The sequence below is a fragment of the Malus sylvestris genome, chromosome 15 (genome assembly GCF_916048215.2).
Source record: "Malus sylvestris chromosome 15, drMalSylv7.2, whole genome shotgun sequence".
Lineage (NCBI taxonomy): Eukaryota > Viridiplantae > Streptophyta > Magnoliopsida > Rosales > Rosaceae > Malus > Malus sylvestris.
In genome coordinates, this window is record NC_062274.1 from 11,450,020 (window position 1) to 11,474,510 (window position 24,491).

Below are 24,491 nucleotides of genomic sequence, written 5' to 3' on the forward strand. Positions count from 1 at the left end.
AGAGTCATTGAGCATAGATTGAGGCAAGAGACACGGGTTTCGGACAACCAATTCGGGTTCATGCCAGAGCGCTCAACCATGGAGGCAATCTATCTCTTACGAAGATTGATGGAAAGATATAGAGATGGGAAAAAGGATTTACACATGGTCTTTATAGATTTGGAAAAAACGTATGATAGGGTCCCAAGAGACATTCTTTGGAGGATTTTAGAGAAGAAATGAGTACGAGTAGCATATATCCAAGCTATAAAGGATATGTATGAAGGAGCAAAGACTGCCGTAAGAACTCATGAAGGACAAACCGAAAGTTTCCCCATAACGGTAGGATTACATCAAGGCTCATCCTTAAGTCCTTACCTTTTTACGTTGGTAATTGATGAGTTAACATGACATATTCAAGATGATATTCCTTGGTGTATGCTTTTCGCAGACGATATAGTGTTGATAGATGAAACTCAGGAAGGGGTAAATGCGAAGCTTAACCTTTAGAGAGAAGTGTTGGAATCTAAAGGTCTTCGCCTAAGCCGATCAAAGACAGAATATATGGAGTGTAAGTTCAGTGCAAATGGAGGCCAAAATGAGTTAGGGGTGAGGATCAGAGATCAGGAAATACCAAAGAGCGATCGTTTTCGCTACTTAGGATCTATCTTGCAAAAGAACGGAGAATTAGATGGAGATCTCAACCATAGAATATAAGCTGGATAGATGAAGTGGAAGAGTGCATCCGGCGTGTTGTGTGACCGCCGTATGCCACTGAAGCTCAAGGAAATTTTTTATAGGAACGCAATAAGGCCAACGATGCTGTATGGTACAGAATGTTGGGCGGTGAAGCATCAACACGTACACAAAATGGGTGTAGCGGAGATGAGGATGCTTCGTTGGATGTGTGGGCACACGAGAAAGGATAAGATTAGGAATGAGGATATCCGAGGTAAAGTAGGAGTAGCCGAAATTGTAGGAAAGCTGAGAGAAAATCGGTTACGGTGGTTTGGACATATGCAAAGAAGGCCTACTGACGCTCCGGTTAGAAGATGCAACTATGGGACAGAGGTTCAGGGCCGAATAGGTAGAGGAAGACCTAGGAAAACTTTGGAAGAGACTCTAAGAAAAGACTTAGAGTACTTGGATCTAACGGAGGACATGACACAGGACCGAGCACAATGGCGTTCTAAGATTCATATAGCCGACCCCACTTAGTGAAGAAGGCTTTGGTATTTAACACAATACGTTGAAATAAAGCAAAGCTTATTTATTGATATCTCCGATAAGTTACAAATATGTACATATACATGAGTCAAAATAAACAAACAAGAGAGAACCTTCACAAATGTTGCTTAGGAGAAGTCTCAGCAGTCGGTAGAGCCTCAGAAAGAGAAGGCACCGGAGAGGGATCATTCAGAGCCTCAGTACTGGACAGAACCCTAGAAGGAGGAGGCATCAGAGGTTGATCATTTGGAGCTTCATTACGCGGTACAGTCCCAGAAGACGAAGGCAATAAATGCCTTTGGAACAAACCCACAAACCGCTGATGATCAAGTAAAACCTGACCATCAGATTCCTTCATCTGGTCAAGCTTCCTCTTCATGTTTGTAGCATAGTCATGTGCGAGCCGGTGCAACTGTTTATTCTCATGCTTGAGCCCTCTAATCTCCTGTTTGAGACTCATCACTTCAGCCACCAATGATTCAACTTGGCGGGTTCGAGCTAATAGGCGTTTGGCCATATTAGACACAGAACCTGCACACTGAACACTCAAAGCCAAAGAATCCGTAACAGCCAACTCATCAGATCGTTTGGAAAATAGTCTGTTATCTTTGAGAGTGAGAAGGTTCCTGGCCACCACCGCAGCGGTCATATCATTCTTCATCACGGAATCCCCAATGGTAAGAGGACCAGTAGGGGATAAGAAGAATGGGCGCCATATGTTGTCTGGAGAAGGCGTGGCTACCTCTTCAACAAGGTTCAAGTCAAAACGACGGTCGGAGGGGCCATACATTTTCAAAGGTGTTGAAAAGAGAAAAGGTCGGACAAATCAAGATCTTAGAAGTGCAAGAAGGGAGCTTCTACTGATGGATATTCAAGTGTTCTTTGGAACTTAATGCCAGCCTCTATAAAAATCTGCACTCGACGGAGCTTCAGAAATCGAAGAGGCGCCTGCCCAGAAATCGAAGAAGCGTTTGCTTTCTCAAAAGCTGGGCTGCTCAGAGACCACGAGGGCCAATCTCAGAAATCGAAGAGGCATTTGCTTTCTCAAAAGCTGGGCTGTAAAGACCACGAAGGCCGATCTCAGAAATCAAAGAGACGCTTGCCTTATCAAAAGTTGGGCTGCTCAGAAACCACGAGGGCCGATCTCAGAAATCGAAGAGGCACCTGCTCTTTTCAGCCTTGTCAGCACCTGTCACATGCACACTCAGCTTTGCTAAAATTACAGGCATTCTGTTGAAGTAGAAAGCACATGAATCTTACTGTTCAATCATCCACTTTCCATATGCACCATCAGCTCATGGGTACCACAGATAACTTTGCCAAAGATCTCTGACAAAGTTTAGACACGTGAAGCTTGCAGCTCCCACTACATCGCTATGACCAAGAAAGGTAAAAGAATAACAAAGAAACAGCACTAACAAAGTTTAGACACATAAATTTTGAAGGTCTAGCTACCATATTATTACCCACAAGGGTAAAGGAACAGGACCACTGCTGGATAATTGGAAAGTCCATGTGAGTCAACCTCTGTGCTCTATGGCAAGGTAGACTAGCAAACATGCCCAACCTTTACTCACATTCGAGAAAACACTCCCAACAAGATTGCTTGCTCCAAAATCGAAGAGGCACCGCCCTTCGAATCTCGAGAGCCAGACTCCCAACATGATTACTTTCTCAAAAATCGAAGAGACACCGCTATCTGAATCTCGAGAGCCAGACTCCCAGCAGGATTGCTTTCTCAAAAATCGAAGAGGCACCGTTCTCCGAATCTCGAGAGCCAGATCCTCGACATGATTGCTTGTTCGAAAATCGAAGAGGCACCGCTTTCTCAACTTCGAGAGCCAGATCTCATTGGATAAAACTTGCCTGTAATCTTCACAAGCAACATCAGCTTTCCAGATACCACATACCATTTTTTCAAAGTGTTCTGACACACGTGAAGCTGGCAGCTCCCACTACCGTGCTATGACCAAGTAGGGTAAAGGAATATCATTACTACTTGTTGTTAGGGAGACTCCTATATATGTCGACCTCCATCCTCAACGGATAGGCAAACCTGCAAAAATGCTCAACCCTTCCTCATATCTGAAAGGGCACTCCCAACGAAGCCTTTCGAAATACTCAGCTTTCTTTCCCCCCGATAATACCTTTGCAAACAAGCTACACCAGAGCAAGAATATCTCATATCATCAGGGTTAAAAGCAAGAGTATCCCATATCATGCTTTTTCTCTGTCTTTTCCTTTGGCCTTGTTCTTACCTGCAAGACAATGAGAAAGAGAGCAATCAGTCAGCACTTGGAATCAAGCTTCCAGTCAGGAACTGACAGCCTGGAACCCCTTACCTGATTACTTACCTGGCATTGCTCTCGAGTACTCATCTTATGCTTCCAGAGAAGATACCACATCTGCCTGAGGAACAGATAGGGAAAGTGAGTAGGATACAAAGAAGTATGTGGAGACAAGCGTAACAGAACACGTGCCGATACATCCACTACTTTGTCAACAGCAAAAGTATCCCATATCAGCAAGGTCGAACGTACTCTAGATTTGATGGACTTGTTTTGACCCTCAAATTCTTCAGTCGACCTTATACTCTGGAGGAAACCAAAAAACCCTCCAGCCCAGTTCAAGAATAAGCCTGTGGAAAATTACTTTTTCAAAAGCAAAAGTATCTCATATCATCTATTCTCATTTTTCTTCTCTTTATCCTTTATGCTGCCTGCAAGATAGGGAGAATGAGAATAATCAGCCGGAACTCAAAATCAAACTTCTGATCTGGGACTGATTGCTTGGAGCTCTGATTGCTTACCTTGTCTGTCACCTCTTTCAGCAGATCCCCTAGCTCGGCGACTTGGGGGACTCCTACTACATGGTTTGTATCGCACTTGACCAAGCCTGAAACTACAAGTAAGCTTCAAGTGAAATTGATACATTACCTTGTGCATCTCCACCAGTTAACGATACCACCCCTGGATAGAGGAAGAGTACTTCCAGAGAAGATGACACATCTACCTATGAGACAGATAAGGCAAGTGAAGACGATACCACACTTCAGTACTTAGAAGTTTCGTGATTACGAGATCATTCTCCCACACTATTTCCTAATGTCATTTGTACTAAATCATTCACTTGTACTCACTAAAGGAGAGCTTGAACCTATGTATTGTGTAAACCCTTCACAATTAATGAAAACTCATCTACTCCATGGACGTAGCCAATCTAGGTGAACCACGTACATCTTGTGTTTGCTTTCCTGTCTCTATCCATTTACATACTTAACCACACTAATGACCAGGGCAATCTATCAAAGATCACAAACTTATTACTTTCTGTTGTACCAAAGTCCTCACTGATTTTGTGCATCAACAATCCTTAAGTCCTTACCTTTTTACGTTGGTAATGGATGAGTTAACAGGACATATTCAAGATGATATTCCTTGGTGTATGCTTTTCGCAAACGATATAGTGTTGATAGATGAAACTCAAGAGGGTAAATGCGAAGCTTAACCTTTGGAGATAAGTGTTGGAATCTAAAGGTCTTCGCCTAAGCCGATCAAAGACAAAATATATGGAGTGCAAGTTCAGTGCAAATAGAGGCCAAAATGAGTTTGGGGTGAGGATCAGAGATCAGGAAATACCAAAAAGCGACCGTTTTCGCTACCTAGGATCTATATTGCAAAAGAACGGAGAATTAGATGGAGATCTCAACCATAGAATACAAGCTGGATGGATGAAGTGGAAGAGTGCATCCGGCGTGCTGTGTGACCGTCATAGGCCACTGAAGCTCAAGGGAAAATTTTATAGGACGACAATAAGGTCGGCGATGCTGTATGGCACAGAATATTGGACGGTGAAGCATCAACACGTACACAAAATGGGTTTGGACATGTGCAAAGAAGGCCTCCTGACGCTCCGGTTCAAAGATGTGACTACGTGATAGAGGTTCAAGGCCGAAGGGGTAGAGGAAGACCTAGGAAAACTTGGGAAGAGACCCTAAGAAAAGACTTAGAGTACTTAGATCTAATGAAGGACATGACACAAAACCGAGCGCAATGGCATTCTAGGATTCATATAGCTGACCCCACTTAGTGGGAAAAGGCTTTGTTGTTGTTGTTGTTGTTGTTGGTTGTCCTGGCTTGGGAGCCTGAGGATTTTCCCAGTTGTGGGTTTTGCCTCGTTAAATTATACATCATGTGTGCACTTTTTATTTATCGTTTTAATTGCATATGAGTATGATAGTTTGATATGTGATGTGAATGTGGATTTAATTTGAGAACTGAAAATTAAATTGAAAATTGAATTGGATTTCTAAATTGGAACCTATTCACCCCATCTAGGTTAAACTAGTACCCATCCTAGAACTTTCAATTGGTATCAGAGCAGGTCACTAAAAATACCTAGTGAGATCCGTGGGTAGTCTAGGATGAATCATGCTATGGGTTCAGTTTCTCATCCACCACATTTTGATGGTGACAACTATGTTGCGTGGAAGGCGAAAATGAAATCGTTTTTGTGGGCACAAGATGACAAGGTGTGGTTTGCTGTTGAGGAAGGTTGGGAACCTCCGACGATTGAAGAAACTAAAGGTAACGGAAAGTCCTCTGTGTCTATATCTAAGCTTAAGCCTAGGAAAGAATGGAGCAATGATGAAAGTAGCTCTAGCACTTTTAACCAAAGGGTTTTGAATGCTTTATTCACAACCGTATCGCCTAAACAATTCAATTACATAAGTAAGTGTACAACGGCGAAATAAGCTTGGGACATTCTTGAAGTTACTCATGAGGGTAACTCAACTGTTAAAGAATCCAAACTTCAACATCTCATCACAAAATTCAAAAATATCACAATGTCTGATGATGAAAGTTTCTTTGACTTTTATGCTAAGCTTAGCGTAATTGTCAATGGCTGTCACAATCTTGGTGACAGCATTCCTAAGCATAGGATTGTGAAAAAGATCTTAAGATCACTTCCTATGAGGTTTCATGTTAAGAGGACAGTGATTGAGGAATCGAAAGATCTAAACACCTACAAGCTTGAGCAATTGATTGGGTCTCTGCAAACGTATGAGTTAGAGCTTCCTGATTCTAAGAAGATGAAAAACATTGCTCTCAAAGCTGTCACAGAATAAGAAAATGATGGCTTAATTGAAGACTTGTCTGAAGATGAATTGGTTGAATTAACCATGCAAATTAGAAGGTTTCTTAAGTCTCAAAATTCCAAGGGTTGTGAGCAACGAACTAACTCAGGTTCGAACTCAAAAAACTTTTGTTCTTTAGATGTCGCACATGACAAAGCCTCTAGATCATCTAGAACTAGTGAACATAGAAGTTCTAACAATAGGGTTCAGTGCCATGAGTGTCAAGGCTATGGACACATTGCTTCTGAGTGTGCAAACACTATCAAGAGAAAAGAGAAGAAGAATAGGGCAATGAAGGTCACTTGGAGCGATAGTGATTCAGGGGATGCATCTACATCGGAATCTGATAAGGATACAATTGCGTTTATAGGAACTATTGACGGATATGACACAGAAGGTTCATTTGTTGAAGAACCTGACTTGGAAGAAGTCTTGAGAAAATATTCTAATCTCTATGACATCAGTGTGCAAGTAAAAAAGGATAACTCTAACTTGAAGAAGAAACTTTCATTTGTTGAAAGTGAAAAGAAAGAAGTTGAAGTTGAGCATCAATCTCAGTTGGACAATGGAGAAAAACTACGAGAGTCGTTGTTAGAGAAGATTCACATTCTACAAACCATAATTAACACTCTCTCGTCTGATAAGAAAGCTCTTGAAGATGAAGTGGTTGAGATGAGAAGAAAAGTTCAGGAGTTGAGCATAGGGTCGGGGAAAATTGACAAGATGCTTAGCTATGGAAAAAGTTTTGGAGACAAATGAGGTCTAGGATTCAAGTCTACAAAGACTACAAGTTCTTCTTCTGTCACCAGATTTGTCAAAGCCTTTGATATTCCTAGTTTGAAAGTAGGTGACGATAAATGTTTAGGTCTTACTCCCGAAACATCTACAATTTTTGCACATGTGTCAAATCTTGTCAAGACTTCAATTAATCTTAACAAACCCAAACAATCTAGGAAGTTCATTCCTATATGTCATCTTTGTGGGATTCCTGGTCACATCCGTCCAAAGTGCAATAAGCTTAGAAAGAAAAATTCTTCTCAAGAAAAAGTTTCAAGGAACTTTGAAAAAGAAAATCTTAAGGAACAATTTGTGATTTATTTGAAAGAGATTAATCGGATTGCAAGAATTATATTTGTTCCTTCCAAGTACGGTAGTTCCAAAAGTGAGACAAGTTTGGAGAAGAAAAGAGAATCAAAGTGGTGTACTTGTCAATTTATCTCCACCTTCAGGTTGTTTATATTGACTAAGCTCTCTCTTTGCAAATGTTTTCATTCATGTATGCTTGCATGTTCATATAATATATGTTGCATTTTTTTCTTGTTAAAAAAAAATTGTGTGAGGTGAAATGGAAAAGTATGATTTCATATGAGTTCTAGCTTTGTTCACTTGATAACATGACCCTAGCATGATATGTTTGACTCTGTTGTGGACAATAGCCTCTTGTTGATAATATATCAATGTTAATGAGTTGAACATGTTTAACTTGAGTAAAACCCGCACCCATGTGAGCTTTTGTGCCTAAATATAGTGTGTGCATTTTTCATACACTCTTATTTTTTTTCATGTGTGTGATCTTATGCGTTTTGCTTCTCTAGAACTTGCTTTGAGACCTCTCAAAACTTTGTATCATATATTATTCTATTTTGAAGACGATAGTAGGCATTAGGACTTACCATCATTGCCATATATGCCAGTGCCTTACATGTTTTCCCCTAGTTAGCCCTTTTGAGCCTATATGTAAGCTTTTTGTTCTTAAACCTACATTTTCCTTACCTAGCCTTTTATATTAAAAATTCCCGACCCTACTAAGAAGCTAGTAGAGTACATTTTTCAAAAGAGAGAGTTCAAGGTGATTTAAAGGTTGAAGATGCAAATTTTGTGAAGAAAGCCAACTACAAATGAAGAGCAAAAGAAGAAAAGATGAAAAGAAGTCACTATGAATCACAAGTAAGCTGCCAACATTATAAGAAATCAAGTGTGTCATTGTAAATGAAAAGGAAGAATCATCAGAAATCAACTATGCAGTTATATGTCGTTCATCCAACCACTCAATTTACTGCCAAGTTGCTTGGTTAATTGTTGCATGCTTCTCTCGGTTTCATTTCCAACTACTCTATTAGTTTCTTAGACTTTGTGTTTCCTATATCCTTCATTTCTTTAACCGAGTACCCGAAGCCTCATTACACCCTTAACAAATACCTACTTGATCCAAAGAAGTTAATTTTTGATGTGTGGAGATGAGATCAATATGCAAGCCTATGGTAGAGCATTCATGTAACGATCTTTTGAGAGTATACACTTACCCCCAAACACTTTGAATGAAAATTCAAGCGTATATCTTGTGAGCTTAAGGGTTAAAGTTAAGTTGGTCCTGTAAAACTTAATTACATTTGTGTAGTATCAACTTTTGGCTATACTTGCAACTACACTCATTGACACACCCCGACCCTGATATTTCTCGAATACCAGGATAGACACGTGCTGGCTGACACCCGAGAGTGACGAAAGCCATTAATTGATACAAAAGCTAAGAATAAGAAATAAATAAGGGTTATGAATTTAAAATACAATGAATTAAAAACTTAGGAACGTGTTCAAAGCATACAACTAACTAGAGTTCTAAAAGAATTAATATAAAATTTAATAAATAACAGATGTGGGTCCTGCACCGAGATGACTCGAATATGCCAAAGCGAAGACGTTGACGTCGGGATCGTATGTCTCGATTCTAAATCTTGAAAGGGGGCGCAAAACAAGGGTAAGTGGACCAAGTTCATATATATACATAATACAAAAACAATTATGAACATACTAAGCCCCAGGTTTATATATAATGAAAACTACTAACATAATAAGTGATAGGTTTTTCTGAAACTCTAGCATGCCATAAAATATATCGACAGGTATAACGCGGAAAAACATCATATAAATCATCGCGTGTATCATCTCGTAGATCGTCTCGTAAGCACGGTATGCTGCTAGTAAGATCACTGAATAATAATATAACTCTCGACCTTATGCCAGAACCGTGGTCTCTGCGCCCGTAGCCAGAGATTACCAACTCCCGGCCCAATGCCTGCTTCGTGTCCCTCAGCCCGTAGCTAGGGATTATTTCTCCCGGCCTATCTGCCAACACCAGATCCTCGCCCCAGGCGGCATAGTGTCCACTAGGCATGCACAAATAGTTACGCCTCTCATAAATAACCACTTCATAGTATAAAGTCATTCATTGTCTATACTATAAAGAGGGGTTATGAAAACACGTTCTAGTATCCTATCGTCATCCATCAGATAGTTTACTAGTTCATGATTTTTATAGAAAATACGATATATTAAAATATAGCTCAATATAGGCCGACAATTAATTCCTCACCAAAAACACGAGACGAAAGTCAACATATTCAATAAACATGCTTAACATAAAATCAGTTCATAACTCGTAAGGCATGCAATTCATTTATGCAATTAAACCATAAAATCATATAATTTTAGAAGGGGTCCACTCACAGATACTTAGCCGCCGAAGAGCCATGCAAGCTAGCAAAAACGGAATTCCACTAACAATTGCCCCTAAGCACATAAAGGGTCTAATTAATAAAACTCTATTATAACAATTGAATATGGGAAAACGGACCTAAAAAACGGATTCAGGACATCGAATTATCCTAGAAGGATCCCAGTTAAATTTCATAAACGTCGATAGAATATTCCTAGAATATTTCCTGACGGAATATTCCCTAACAGAATATTTCCCATAAAGGGTTTGGACCGGTTAGGGTTAAGGGTTTAGGGTAATGGGGTTTAAAGGGTTAGCTTAGGATGCACGGGCCTAAGGCCCTAAAGGAAAATGGCCTCAAGGCCTTTAGTTTAGTAAATAAAAAATAAAAACAACTTAAAGTAAAGAGTTTTTGGGTTTTAAGGAGGACGAACCTAAGGCCCTGATTTAAAATGGCCCAGGGGCCTTTTACATTAAAACAATATTTAAAATAAAAAATAAAAATTGAAATGGGTTTTGGGTTGGGCTAGGCAGGAAAGGCCCAAAGGCCTTGGGATTTCGGGGTTGCCGGATTCAAAGGAAGGAGAAGGCCGGATTTCGACCGGGAAGCTACACCAACTTTAAACGGCCATAACTTTGTCAAAACTCAACAAAATCGAATGATTCAAAAACCAAAGTTGTAGTTCTTGAATAGACGAAGAGAATGGTACCTCACACGACATCTAACTCACCGTTGTTTGGCCGGAAAATTCCTCAAAACCTCAGAGGTCCCGGAAACTGGGTAAGATTCAAATGAGTATAACTTCTTCAATACTCAACGAAATTGAGTGAAACAAAAAGGAAAGTTGTAGTAATCAGCGAGACGAAGAGATTGATACTTTGTATGCCAGACAAATCGTCGTGGTTTGGCTGGAAAATGCCTCGAATGTGGCGGTACTCGCCGGAAAATTTGGAAAAGCTACTCCAAGCTATTTTATGCGATTCAAACATATACACCACTTAAAACAAGCTTCAATATAACCCTAAAACACAACCCAAGGACTTCTAGAAGCTTACCAATGTCGGAATGATACGAAGCTCGATGGAGAATATGATGAACAATATCGGCCGAAAGGAAGAGAAGGGTTTGGGGTCAGGGGCGGAGCCACCAAGGGACTAGGGTAGTCCCCGGCCCATCCTGACGTCATCTGAGATGTGAACCTCATGGAAGAAGATGAAGCAAATGACGTCGTTAAGCTGTTTTGATTTTAAATCTTTTCGGCTATCTAATGAAACGATAAGTTTGACAAGGGAGTTTTAAAAGAGATGTGCAATTTTAAATGGAAAAAACAACCCCACTTCTGGTTCGATTATGTCACCTAACAGTAATATACACCCTATAATTTTCTAAAGCAACCCACCTTTTTTATTTGTAGACCTCTCCCCTTTTTCCTTCTTTTTTCTACTTCTTTGTATTTTCTTTAGCCTTCCACAACCTACCTCTTACTTGGTTGTCTGGGTTTTTACATTTTTTCTTCTTAGTATTGAATTTAAGAGAATTTTTCAGTTTTGTGAGGATTACAAAATTGCATATGTCAACATGTTATGAATTCAACTTTTTACACACACACACATATTTGTGACATGCCCCTCCTCATTCAGAATTCTGGCTTCGCCACTGTTTGGGGTGTTCTTTCTTCGATTCTAAGCTCACTAGGGTGCTAACGGAGATGTTGATGTTGTTGTGGTGATGTTTGTTGGTAAGAAAAGCTCTCGGAGGGGCTGAGATAGAGAGAGCCGAGAGAGAGTGATGAGGGAGAGTGAGGGAGAAGAGAGAAAGAGGAAGATTTTTAGAAAAAATAAAAGAAAAAGGAAAGGGAACCGGGGGACAAAATAGGGGGTGGGCCCCTTGGGCACACCATTTAAGACCCAAAAACCATTTTAAAAGCAAGATAAACTCAAACTTAGTGAAAATACAATTTAAATTAGGGGTGAGTGTAACACTCATACATGTTATGTTTTAGGGACAATTTTAGCTTGTGAATGAGGATTCAGAACTACATGCGTTTTTGCACTCTTTCATTCTTGTTGGAACAATTATATGCTTCTCATACAATTTTTTTTATAAAAAAAAAAAATCATATCATTTATGTGTTGCATTTCATTATTTTTTTAAAGCATTTGTTTAGGGGGAGCTTAACAATATGAAAGATGCATTTCTTTTCATGTTTATCTTTTCGACTATTGCACCTGTATTATTTTCCCTCTCGATTTTGTCCCCACTTTTATTCTTCCGAAGCGGTTCTAGTTCACAGAAAGGAAATCTTTCTCCATCACATTTTGTTATGTTCCACTTATCTTTCACTGACTGGACCTGATGGTTACCTCTAAGGCCTTTGACCTTTCTAGACAAAAAAGGGGAGAAGTAGGACGATTATATTTAGGGGGAGAAGTAGAATTTCGAAAACCTGATTGTTTTTTGTTGCTTGCTTTTATAGATAAATGCTTTCATTTTCAGCAACGTATATCTTTTGTACGTCACAAGTTTTCTTGTTTGAGTGTGTGCATGTTATAGACTTCAATGGAATGCATGGTTATTAATTTTATTAGTTGTCTGTAATATTGTGATTGAGGGTTTTGTTTAGGAAATGCCAAAGGGGGAGATTGTTAGGGTAAAATTGGCTATTCCTAAACAAAACGCCTGAGTCTGTAATGTCATGTTTTTCGTTGTAATTATTTTAGTCTAAGTTTGTCTCAGTGCTCTCAATCACAAATGACAAGCATTTCAGAGATATCACTCAAGTAAGTTCGGCATATATATGCATTCATACAGTCTAGATTTATGTTCAGTGGGCTATTTAATTTTGGCTAAAATGTTGAATCGTATTGTTCATTAATAAAAGAGTATTGGGTTTGTTTGTATAATTAAGCATGCTAAAGCCTATCATTTTAAGTCAGCTTAAAACCCTAGCATATATATACATATGTACCTTTAGGATCCTAGTCTTGCCGCACGACCTTATTTTGCTTTTAAGTATTTAACTTGCTGTTAATGTCTCTGGTTTTGCATCTATATCTCTTCACCTAGTTATCTCATTATATCTTAACTAATAAGTGATTAGGTCTTATTAGGCTTGATAAGAGAGTCTAGCTGCTGCACAGATAAATAGAAGTCTTAGTTACCTGGTTCAGTGGCTGCCGCTAGATTAACAGAGCATTAGCACCGAGTGCATCAGAATATGTTTTTATGTTTTGGTTGCCGCATGCTTTAGATCAGTTTGGGGTTTTTCCTGCTGTTGCTGCATATACATTTAGGCTTTTCCGTATGGTATAAACACTAGCAGCAATGCATTAAACAGATAGAAAATTTCATGAGCCGCATATGCATGGTGTAACACCCACCCCCTAGTTATAAAAATATTGATGTAATTTAACCCCTCAACATTTTAAATATATCAGTTTGGTCCTATTTTATCTACCCTATCAGGATCTAAACATTGGATCCCTTCTTTCTAACGCTGCCACGTGGCAGCACCCCCTTCACTCTTCTCTCTTCTCTCTTTGTCCCCTTTTGAACCCCTTCTTCTTTCTTCTTCCTTTCCGTTTCTTGTCTGTCATGTCTCTCTCTCTCTCGGCTCTCTCTCATCTCTCATTTCTCTCCCTCTTCTCTGCACCGCAGCAGCACGCACGCACGCACTCATCTCCCCGCGCGAGGAAACATCACTCATCATTTCCATCTCGTCCTTCTTTCTTCCTCTGTCCCGTGCTGCAACCCCAGGAAACCGGAAAAAGGAACTCCGGCGAACTTTTATATTTCCCGGTTGGGTAAGCTCCAAACCTTCCCTTTTTCGTCCTAAAATCTGGTGAATGAGTTTTAATGGAGGTTATTTCGTGATTTTTGAGGTTGTTAGGACGAATCGAAGGCGGGTGTAGGGACACCCATCACCGGCGATCCTAAGGGTGTCGGGGGAGATTCCGGCCATCTCTGGCCGTTCCACGACGAAATGAAGGTATAAAAGCACTCCCTTCGTCTTGCTCTTCGTTTTGATACCTAGATCGCAGTCTAGGGTGGTGTTTTGAGGCCGGCCGGAGCTGTTGAAGCTCCGGCGTTCTTCTCCGTCGACGCCATGGCCTTCCAGGCCGGTTCCTAATCAAGTGGGCCTTAGGCCCGTGTGGGGAGGCCAACCTAGGTCCTAGCCCAATTTCATTTTAATTGTTTTTAGTAATTGTTAGTTGTTTTAGGACCTAAAGGCCCTCGGGCCGTTTATGTTTAGGGTCGTAGCCCATTAGCCAAAACCCAAAAACCTTTTAAGGTTTTTAGTTAATTTCTGTTATAGGAAAAGGCCTTGGGCCATTTGCTATTTAGGGCATTAGGCCCGTGTGTGTGTAGCCCAAGTAGATTAGGCCTTGGGCCAATCTAAGTTGGGTTTTCAACCCAAAACCCTTAAGGCCTTTCGGCCCAACCCAAAACCCAAAGCCTAGTTGACTTTGACCTCTGACCAGTTGACTGTTGACTTGGTCAACGGTCAGAGTTGACTTTGACTTTGACCGGTCAACGTTGATTTTTTGAGTTGACTTTTCGGGGTTTCGTTCAGGACCTCTCATAGGCTAAGTTCGACGTCCTGGACCCGTTTTTGAAGTCCGTTTTCCCAAATTCAATCGTTTGAATAGAGTCTGACCAAAGGTACTCCTTTATGTGAATAGGTGCAATTATTAACGGTGATTCCGTGATACCTTTTTGGTATAGCTTTGCACCATCGGTGTACGGTGAGTGGACCCCTTCAAAAGCATGTTTTAACAATAGAAATGCATACATGAACAGCATGATTTAATACTTATGTTTTATGAAGTACTTTATGAGATAGTATGCTTATTGAGGCTAGATTGAATTATTACTATTTTTCCTATAACCCTTGTTCTTATAGAATATCTGATGGATGACGATATCATATTTAGAACATGTTTATAACACCTCTTTGTAGTATAGATGATGGATGACTTTATACTACGAAGTTGTTTTTCAATATATACATGTTCTGTGGTTTTGTACTTACCTAGTGGTCCTTTCCGCTACGGGACGTAGGGATAGATTCCGGTCCGTCTCGGGCGACGGTTTGGTGTTGGCATAGGGCCTGGAGGGTGTTTCTTCTGGCATTTAAGACCAGGGACGTGGAGCCGGTAAGGGGCCTGTAGTGTATTTTCCTTTGACTGTCTGCTCAGAGACGGGGAGCCGGCATGGGGCCTGAGGGTTATTGGACAATTTACTAGTGTTTATTACTTATACAAGTTATGAATTTGAGATATTGCACGACATGCTAGGTTTCGAAAAACCTATTTTGATCATGATATATATATGTTTTCATAAACCTGGGGGTTAGTATGTTGATAACTGTTTTATTATATTTATATCAAATTGGTCCACTCATGTTTGTTTTGCGCCCCCTTCAGGACCTATGAACGAGGATTACAATATAAGCTACGAGGCCTTTCCCTACCAGTGATCCAGTGCTACATTTCCTCTGCTTCGATATCTATTGTAATATAGCACACCTCTATCTTGAATTCTGTTTGTACTCTGTAATAGACGTATGCTCTGTACTGATGTTATGATCCTAATTTTATTAATTAGAAGTTGAATTTTAGTATTATGTGGCTAGTCATGCTGCCTGTTTTAGCTTATTTATGAGCTTTTACTTAATTTAAATGGCTTTCGTCACCCTTTGGGTGTCGGCCAGCACGTGATCATTCCGATGTCACGAGGACATCGGGATCGGGGCGTGTCACATGAATATTGGGGTTCTTAGATAAAAGCATCTAAAGGCAACATCCTTGGTTTATTTTTAGCAGAAAGATTATTTTTATTGCTGCTATCTTGTGGTTTCAACAACATGCGTTTTTAAAGAGAAAATATTATTTTCATGCTGTTTTCATTTAAGGTTTTAATTAAATGTCAATTATGAAAATGTGCCTTGTGATTTTCGTAATTGATTGTTTTTCAAATAAACACTTCATCATATAAACATTCTACATGATCGAGTTAGTATCTTGCAAAGTTCGAGGAAAAGGTGATTGACGATCACGTTAGTGTCGTGCCACTTCAACTTGAAGACTAAAGAGAGATCGAGTAGCAAAGCACGGAGACAAAACTGCCTACAAGTATGTGTGTCTAGTTGATGAGTTTTGTAAGTCTCTTAGTGTTTGTCCTGGCTTGGGAGCCCGAGGATTTTCCCAGTGGTGAGTTTTGCCTCGTTAAATCCTACATCATGTGTGCACTTTTTATTTATCATTTTAATTGCATGTGAGTATGATAGTTTGATATGTGATGTGAATGTGGATTTAATTTGAAAACTGAAAATTAAATTGAAAATTGAATTGAATTTTTAAATTAGAACCTATTCACCCCCTCTAGGTTAAACTAGTACTCTTCTTAGAACTTTCACTTTTCAACATCTGATTTTATTAATTTGTTGACCCAATATTTTAATTTTATGGAGACGAATTGCACCGTTGACGTTGACGTTGACGTTAATGTTGTTTTTTATTGTTACAGCAAGTTTTCTACACGTCTCCGTGGGGATTATTACTTTTCTTCTAAATAATTTTCCACACGTCTCTCCAGTCTCCATGGACCACTCATTGTCATTTGCAACATTTCCTTTCTAAATATAGTCATCATTCATCGACTCGCAACCTGAAATTCTATTTCCGCCACTGACGTCAACTATCTCGTCGTTCTCAATGGTATCCAAATTTTTAGTTCTACCATTCTTCTTCTTTTTCCATATTTTTTTTGCTTTTAGAATCCAACCTTCGGAGGCACAATCTTGGATCAAAGTTGCATACTGGTATTCCGGCAGCAAATTCCCTATTTCCGACATCAACTCTCCGCTCTTCACTCACCTTATTTACGCTTACAAAGATGTTAACTCATCATCCTATGAGCTCTCTTCCTCCTCCTCCGACTCCTCGGAGCAGTATTACTCCACCTTCACGCCAACCGTCAAGCGAAAGAACCCATCAGTCACTACTCTCGTCTCCATTGGCGGTGGAAACGCAGACTACGGTGTCATTTCAACCATGCTCAGTAGCTCTTCTCACAGAAATTCTTTCATTGATTCTTCGATAATTTTCGCAAGGCGTTATGGCTTCCTAGGCCTAGACTTTTGTTGGGTTTCAGCTAACACAAGCTCGGACATGACCAACATGGGGAAGTTATTTGAAGAGTGGAGGGCAGCTATCGCTTCTGAAGCCGCAAAAAACAGCCAAACACCACTGATTTTGACTGCTGCCGTGCACTACAAGCCAGATGTTGAGTCCTTCGCTTTCCCGGTTGAATCAATCCGGGACAACTTGAACTGGGTACATGTCTTGGCCTATGACTATTACGGACCTCGGTGGACCAATGTCACTGGTGCTCATGCAGCACTATACAATCCATCGAGTATCTGGAGTACGGACTATGGCATCAAATCATGGATTGGCAGGGGATTATCTGCTTCCAAACTGGTTTTGGGATTGCCTTTCTATGGATATGCTTGGACGCTAAGCAATCCTAGGGACAGCGCTATTGGCGCACCGGCTAAAGGTCCTGCTAATATGACGGAGGATGGATCGATGAGCTACAAGCATATCAAACGCTACATTGATAGACATGGGGCTGACATAGTCTACAATACTACTTATGTAGCGAAGTACTGTGTGATTGGTTCGGTTTGGATCTGTTTCGATGATGCTGAAGTTGTGAAAATAAAAGTTTCTTATGCTAAGGAGCAGAATTTGCTTGGATACTTCATCTGGCAGGTCTCACAGGATGATAATTGGGTGCTTTCTCTTGCAGCTGCAGGTACGAAAAAGAAAGCAACTTTCGCACACATTTTCTTCCCCCCCCCCCCCCCCAACACACACACACATTCTGTTTGTTTTTGGCCCTTGGATTGAGTGAATCAAAGAAGAATCAATGGACCGAAATAAACAAGCGTGTACAAACGCTTCTGCATGGTTATTTGAAAAAAGTCAGAAATTAGCAGTCAAGACAGGACAATAAAATATTTGGTTTTGTTTGTTGAATGAAGATTAACAATATGATTGTTTAAACTAATCAATAAGATAACCATATAAGTCACATCCAACTTAAAAACTTGGACGTTTACGTCGAAACTTTTCCCAGCAATGCATTCCTTCCGACTTGTAACGACGAATTTTATATGTTCACAGCTCAAGAGGGTGGAAGCAGTGGACGAAACAAACGGAGACTTCTTTTAATCGTTTTGACCACTGTAGCTTCAGTTATTCTCGTGCTAGGCTCTGCGTTGAGTTACTTCCGCATGAGACTGCACAAATCAAAAGGTATATAGCTTATAGTCTGTCTCTGTGCAGGACCTCTTTTCTTTCTTTTTTTATTCGGCCTAAAGTATTGAAGCTATAAATATTTACGTTTTAGGATTAGTATTTTGGACCTTTTCTGTTAACCATTTTGTTTCCTAAAAATTATGCAGCTAAGGAATCAGAATCCAGGGCAAATGATATAGCAGACACAGCTGGAAAATTCAACAGCAACGTTCCTAATCTGAAAATATTTAGCATTGCTGACGTTGAGGCGGCAACGGATGGATTTTCGATTGAAAATAAGCTTGGAGAGGGCGGTTATGGCCCCGTTTATAAGGTAGTAAACTTTTATAATAAGCATGTTACTGGAAGATTCAAAACCATTAAACATGCTGCTAACCATGATTGTATGCTTAACTACTAGGGAGTATTGCCAGATGGACAAGAAATCGCTGTGAAGAAACTATCAAAAGCTTCAACTCAAGGATTTGAGGAGTTCAAGAACGAGGTCATGCTCACCGCAAAACTACAACACGTAAATCTTGTTAGGGTTTTGGGATTTTGCATCGAACACCATGAGCAAATGCTGATATACGAATACATGCCAAAGAAAAGCTTGGACCTCTACCTCTTTGGTAACTCTATACTACCTCTTTGGTAACTCTATACGAGATTTCACTGTGTTTTGTGCCACAAACCTTTAAGCTAAATATAATGAAAAGCTTGTTAGGATCTAATCCTCGTATGCTGTCTCTAATGACCCATGCATTTTTTGATACATTTCAATGCAGAACTGATTGGAAAATATCTGTCTAAATGTAGATCCTGTTAGAAGATATGAATTGGATTGGAGAAAGCGGGTTCAAATTATCGAAGGGGTTACTCAGGGACTTCTTTACCTCCAAGAGTACTCAAGATTGACAATCATCCATCGCGATTTGAAAGCTAGCAACATTTTACTTGATGAGGAGATGAGGCCTAAGATCTCGGATTTTGGTATGGCCAGAATTTTCGCAAAGGAGGAACTCGAAGCAAATACAGGTCGAATTGTTGGAACATAGTACGTGACTCTATTTCTTATCGAAGCTATACTCTCTAATTGAGCTTAATTCATTACGTATGTAATTAGTAATTCTTCTAAATCATTCTATGCAGTGGTTACGTACCACCGGAATACGTTAAGAAGGGTTTATACTCCACTAAATCAGATGTTTACAGCTTCGGAGTTCTCTTTCTACAGATCATAAGTGGCAAGAAGAATGCCCCCTACTATGGTTCAGATGAAGACTTAAACCTACTAGAATATGTAAGTTTCTTCAATCACCACAGTTACTTCAGAATTGATATTTACTTCGGTTTTTCTACGAATTAAATCTTTGCGTTTCAATTACATGGCATGAAACATTCAACGATTTCAGGCATATTTACTCTGGAAACAAGGCAAAGGGATGGAGTTTATGGATCATGCGCTTGACGATACACATTCTTTATGCAAATTGATGAGATGCTTGCAAATTGCTCTCCTATGTGTTCAAGAAAATGCAAACGATAGGCCTTCGATGTTGGAAATTTCTTCAATGCTACAAAATGAAGGAGCTACAATGGAAAATCCCAAAATTCCAGCCTTCTCAAAAAGAAAAGAAGACGAAGAAACTAATCCCACGCCGCGGCTAGAAGCTTGTTCCATCAATGATGCAACAATCTCTGAAGTTGTAGCCCGATGAGTGGTAAATGTTAAGTAATTAATCTATCTCTACTCGGAAAACTTAAGGGCTAAATGTTAACATGTTGTGGATGAATGCGTTTATTGATGGAAAACTATATTATCACAGCGGATGATCTTCTGGTAGGAAAAGTAGTCCCTACGTTGTGAATTAACATTCACTTAGGCCGTATAAGAGTTCGGCAGACCCCACCGAATTTCAATTAAAGTTCGGCAGAGTTTGACTGAACTAATTAAACGAAATGTCCGGCATATATTGACCGAACGCAACTGAAGTCTTATGGCCTACCATGTCCGAACGCCATCCGCGACATCACATCTCTAATTCTTGTTCACACTCAAATTTTTTAATGTTAACGCAAATGTTACATAATCTATCCAAGAACGAACAAAGACGAAGAAATTAATCCCACATCGGAGCTAGAAATTTGTTCGGTTAATGATTCGACACCGTCCTAGGTTGTAACTTGATATAAATTTGTTTTGTGTTAGTATGTAACTGTAGCCATTTTTTTTTTTTTTTTGTTCTTCTCTTTAGAGAAACAAGGGGAAGTTAATTTGTGCTGTTAATCTGAACTCTCTATCGAGTTTGGACTTTCCTCTGTTTACCAGGAACTTCCCGGTAAAGCTTGTCTTGCAATTGCTTACGTGAGCAGAAGATAATTTCTCCATAATTCGATTTGTTCCTTCTTACATTTCACAAAAAGTTTGGCGGCAAAAGTTTCCATTGCAATTATCGATGACAAATGTATATGTTCTTACTATACACAAAAAATGCAGACCATGCCAGTCTGTGCGTCTGAAGGCAAATGCAAGGCCAATCTAGGGCCACCCGGCAGTGTAACTGTTGCTTAGAGCGACCCTTTCGAACCACAATTGTGTATACGGCAAGTTATGTGGTCTCAAATAAACTGGGAAAAAGGAGAAAATGACAGAACTTAAGTGGTTTTGTCATTGTTTCCTACTGAAGACATTTTGCAAGTCACAGAATTTTGTGGATTCGTTTGGTGCTACAATCGGATTAACTAGCTCATAAAAGGTCGGTCAAGGGCAGACGTGTGCTAGGATGGATTGGACTGGATAATTCGAAAGTGAAATATAAACGCGTTGAACACAAACTACCCCGTTATGTCTGTCCAAAACCCAAAGGACTTCTTTGAAGTTGTCCTTAAATCTTTAACCTTAGAAAACCGAACAGTAGCTCCAAATGTGAATGGTAGCAGTGAGCGTTGCGTTTTTTAGGTCAAACAAAAACATTAACCTCATGTGTTCTCACATTTCTGATCATTGGTAGGTGGGATTTGAACAATATATTGTTGGAATATAAGTGTGTGTGCTGTGTTTTTCTTATTGTTTCTAAGTTTAAATGTGAGCCATTGGATTATAGACCAATTGGACAGCTGAGATGTAATCTTAGTTTTAGTTTAACATATTGCCACTTGTATCTATCTTATAGGATAGATTACATGAAGGGTTGTGATTGTTTTGTGTGAATTCTCTTCTCTTCGGGTATATCCTTGCACATGACTTGTGTGCAGATCATGAATGAAGAAAAAGCTTTGTTAGTTCGGGTTTTTCTCTTTGAACGTTCTAGCTGCATTCATCTGTGTAGGAAGAGATCATTCATTTTCTTCTTGATTTCATTTCTACAAAACAGGGTCACATTCCTGATTGCTAACATGGCCTCAGAGCCAGGTTCAATCGTTTAATCTGGGAGATTGAATCTGTGAAGAGATCTGTGTCTAACATGGCAGGATCTGGATGAGGTGAGCTGAGAGCGCCGATCTTCACCGGCGAGAATTATGAATTCTGGAGTATAAGGATGAAAACCATTTTTAAGTCTTATGGACTATGGGAATTTGTGGAAAAAGGAATCGAGAGCTCAGATTCGAAGGGAGCTGATTCAGATCTGAAGATGAAGGAGAAAGAGGGATCGAGTGACACTACATCTCTCACGGAGAAGCTCATGAAAGATGCCAAGGCGCTTGGGCTGATTCAGGGAGCAGTCTCGGATGAAATTTTTCCTCGGATCTCACACGAAGAAACTTCTAAGGGAGCCTGGGATATTCTGATGCAAGAATTTCATGGAGACAAACAGGTTAGAAGTGTTAAACTACAAGGTCTTCGTAGAGAATTTGAGTATACCAGAATGAGAGATGATGAATCAATTTCTGTTTATCTTACAAAATTATTCGATCTGATAAATCAAATGAGAAGTTATGGAGAAGAGCTATCTAGAGAGAGGATTGTGCAAAAATTATTAATTAGCTTACCTTCTGCGTATGATTCTATATGCTCTGTGATTGAACACTCAAGGGATATAGATGTGATTGAGGTTCAAGAGGTAGTTGCCTCACTGAAAAGTTTTGCACAGAGGTTGGAGAGACATAATGAGAACAAGACTGAAAGGGCATTTGCGAGTCTAAGTGTGAATCCCAAGTCTGTCAATTCTCCTGGAAATCAAGGAAATAGATATCAAAAGAATTGGAAGCCAAAATACAAAAATTGGAATCAAAAGCCTGTCTACCAATCTGGAAAGCAATTTGTAGCTGCAGAAGGGGGAAGAAATCCTTGCAAGCACTGTGATAAGTACCATTATGGAGAGTGTTTTCTTAAAGGCAAGCCTAAGTGTCACTGTTGTGGAAAAATTGGTAACATTGCAAGGGATTGTAATACTAAGAAAAATGCTCAAGGTGTTCAGCAACTAAACTTTGCAGCTCAGGTTCCTTCTACAACTACTATGTTCTATGTAAGTAATGAGGTTGACAAGAAGACTATTGAAGATGTATGGTATGTGGATAGTGGTTGTAGTAACCACATGACTGGTAGAGAAGATATACTGATTGACATTGACAGAAGCATAACTGCCAAGGTAGAAATGGGAACTGGACAGTTGGTTGATGTTATAGGAAAAGGAAGTTTGGTAGTGGATACAAAGATGGGAAGGAGATATATACATGAAGTAATGCTTGTCTCAGGTCTCAAAGAGAATCTACTAAGTGTAGGGCAGATGATGGAGCACGGGTATTTCCTTATTTTTGGAGATAACAAAGCAGAAATTTATGATGATTGCTCTCTTTCAAATTTGGTGGCTAAGGTGCCAATGAGAGGAAACCGAAGTTTTCCTTTGAAATTCCAAACAGATTTGCATCTTGCATTAAAAGCAAGTGTAAATGAGTCAACATTGATCTGGCATAGAAGAATGGGGCATCTAAATGTTAACAGTCTGAAGCTACTACAGGAGAAAGAAATGGTACTTGGATTGCCAGAAATCAAGACCACTAATAATGTGTGTGAGGGGTGTACTCTTGGGAAACATTGCAGAGACTCTTTTCAAAGGGAGACAACAAGTAGAGCTACTGTTCCATTGGAGTTGGTACACACAGATGTGTGTGGACCAATGCAAACCATTACCAAAGCTGGAAATCGGTATTTTCTTACCTTCATAGATGATTGTACTCGGATGTGTTGGGTCTATTTTTTGAGATATAAATCAGATGTATTCAATGTGTTTAAGAAGTTCAAGGTCACTGTTGAATTGCAAAGTGGATATAAGTTGAAAAAGCTGAGAAGTGATCGAGGGGGTGAATACACATCTATTGAGTTTAATAGATTCTGTGAAGAAGTGGGAATGGAAAGGCAACTCACTGTGGCATACTCACCACAGCAGAATGGAGTAGCTGAAAGGAAGAACAGGACTGTTGTAGAGATGGCTAGATGTATGATGGTTGAAAAGAATATACCACTGGAATTTTGGGCTGAAGCAGTCAACACTGCAGTGTATGTTCTAAATAGGTGTCCAACTAAGGCATTAGATAAGAAAACTCCATTTGAGGCTTATAGTGGAAGAAAGCCAGGAATCAAACATCTAAAAGTGTTTGGTTCTCTGTGCTATGCACATATTCCAGAGCAGCAGAGACAAAAGCTTGATTTAACTAGTACAAAATGTGTGTTTCTGGGATATGGAAGTTGTGAGAAAGGCTACAAGCTTTACAATATTGACTCTGGAAAAGTCATTATTTCCAGAGATGTGGTGTTCAATGAGGAAGCTTGTTGGGACTGGAATACACAAAAGGAGTGTAGTCTTAAAATGCCAATTACTGACTCTTTCACTGAGAGAGGACATGAAACTGAAGGAACAAAGTTGAGTCAAGCTGAGATCTCTGAAAATGATGTTGAAATACTAGAAGAGAGTGAAGAAATACATGTTAGATCTGATTCAGGTCCACAGGATGTTGATCACACACCTCTGAAATATAAAAGTATTGCAGAAGTGTATGAAAGATGTAATCTGTGTATACTTGAACCTGAAACATTTGAAGAAGCTGTCAAGGATGAAGCATGGCAGAAAGCAATGGAGAGTGAAATTGCAATGATAGAAAAGAATAATACATGGGAGCTTGTTGATAGACCATCTGATAAACCAGTAATTGGTGTCAAATGGGTTTATAAACTTAAGCTGAATCTTGATGGCTCGGTTCAGAAAAACAAAGCAAGACTTGTTGCAAAGGGATACTCTCAAAAGCCTGGTATAGACTTCAATGAGACTTTTGCACCGGTTGCTAGGCTTGATACAATAAGGACTTTAGTTGCTTTGGCTGCACAGAAAGGGTGGAAAATTTATC

At 39.7% G+C, this 24,491-nt stretch overlaps 1 protein-coding gene and 2 pseudogenes across 2 annotated transcripts; all 3 read left to right on the top strand.

Moving 5' to 3' along the window:
• LOC126606029 (class V chitinase-like) overlaps positions 1-24,491 on the top strand; it is a 37,396-nt pseudogene that overhangs the window by 10,175 nt on the left and 2,730 nt on the right.
• On the top strand, positions 13,252-14,671 carry LOC126602661 (uncharacterized; annotated as a pseudogene).
• On the top strand, positions 16,472-19,974 carry LOC126606024 (putative cysteine-rich receptor-like protein kinase 16). Of its 2 annotated transcripts, none has more exons than XR_007617095.1 (7): positions 16,472-17,661; positions 18,033-18,164; positions 18,314-18,480; positions 18,568-18,778; positions 18,966-19,203; positions 19,384-19,449; positions 19,562-19,639. XR_007617095.1 is itself a non-coding variant. In XM_050273487.1 (7 exons), the coding sequence occupies exons 1-7, from the start codon at positions 16,557-16,559 to the stop codon at positions 19,865-19,867; spliced, it is 2,310 nt and encodes a 769-aa protein (XP_050129444.1). In that variant the 5' UTR covers positions 16,473-16,556; the 3' UTR covers positions 19,868-19,974. The 2 variants fall into 2 exon arrangements, 1 of the variants encoding a protein (XP_050129444.1); XM_050273487.1 differs by having other exon boundaries at positions 16,473-17,661; positions 19,299-19,449; positions 19,562-19,974.

Coding starts and splice junctions, on each gene's coding strand:
- LOC126606024 (XM_050273487.1), top strand. CDS start 16,557: ATGGTATCCAAATTTTTAGTTCTACCATTCTTCTTCTTTTTCCATATT. Junction 18,779..18,965: donor CTTGGACCTCTACCTCTTTG/GTAACTCTATAC, acceptor GTCTAAATGTAG/ATCCTGTTAGAAGATATGAA. Junction 19,204..19,298: donor GGTCGAATTGTTGGAACATA/GTACGTGACTCT, acceptor CATTCTATGCAG/TGGTTACGTACCACCGGAAT.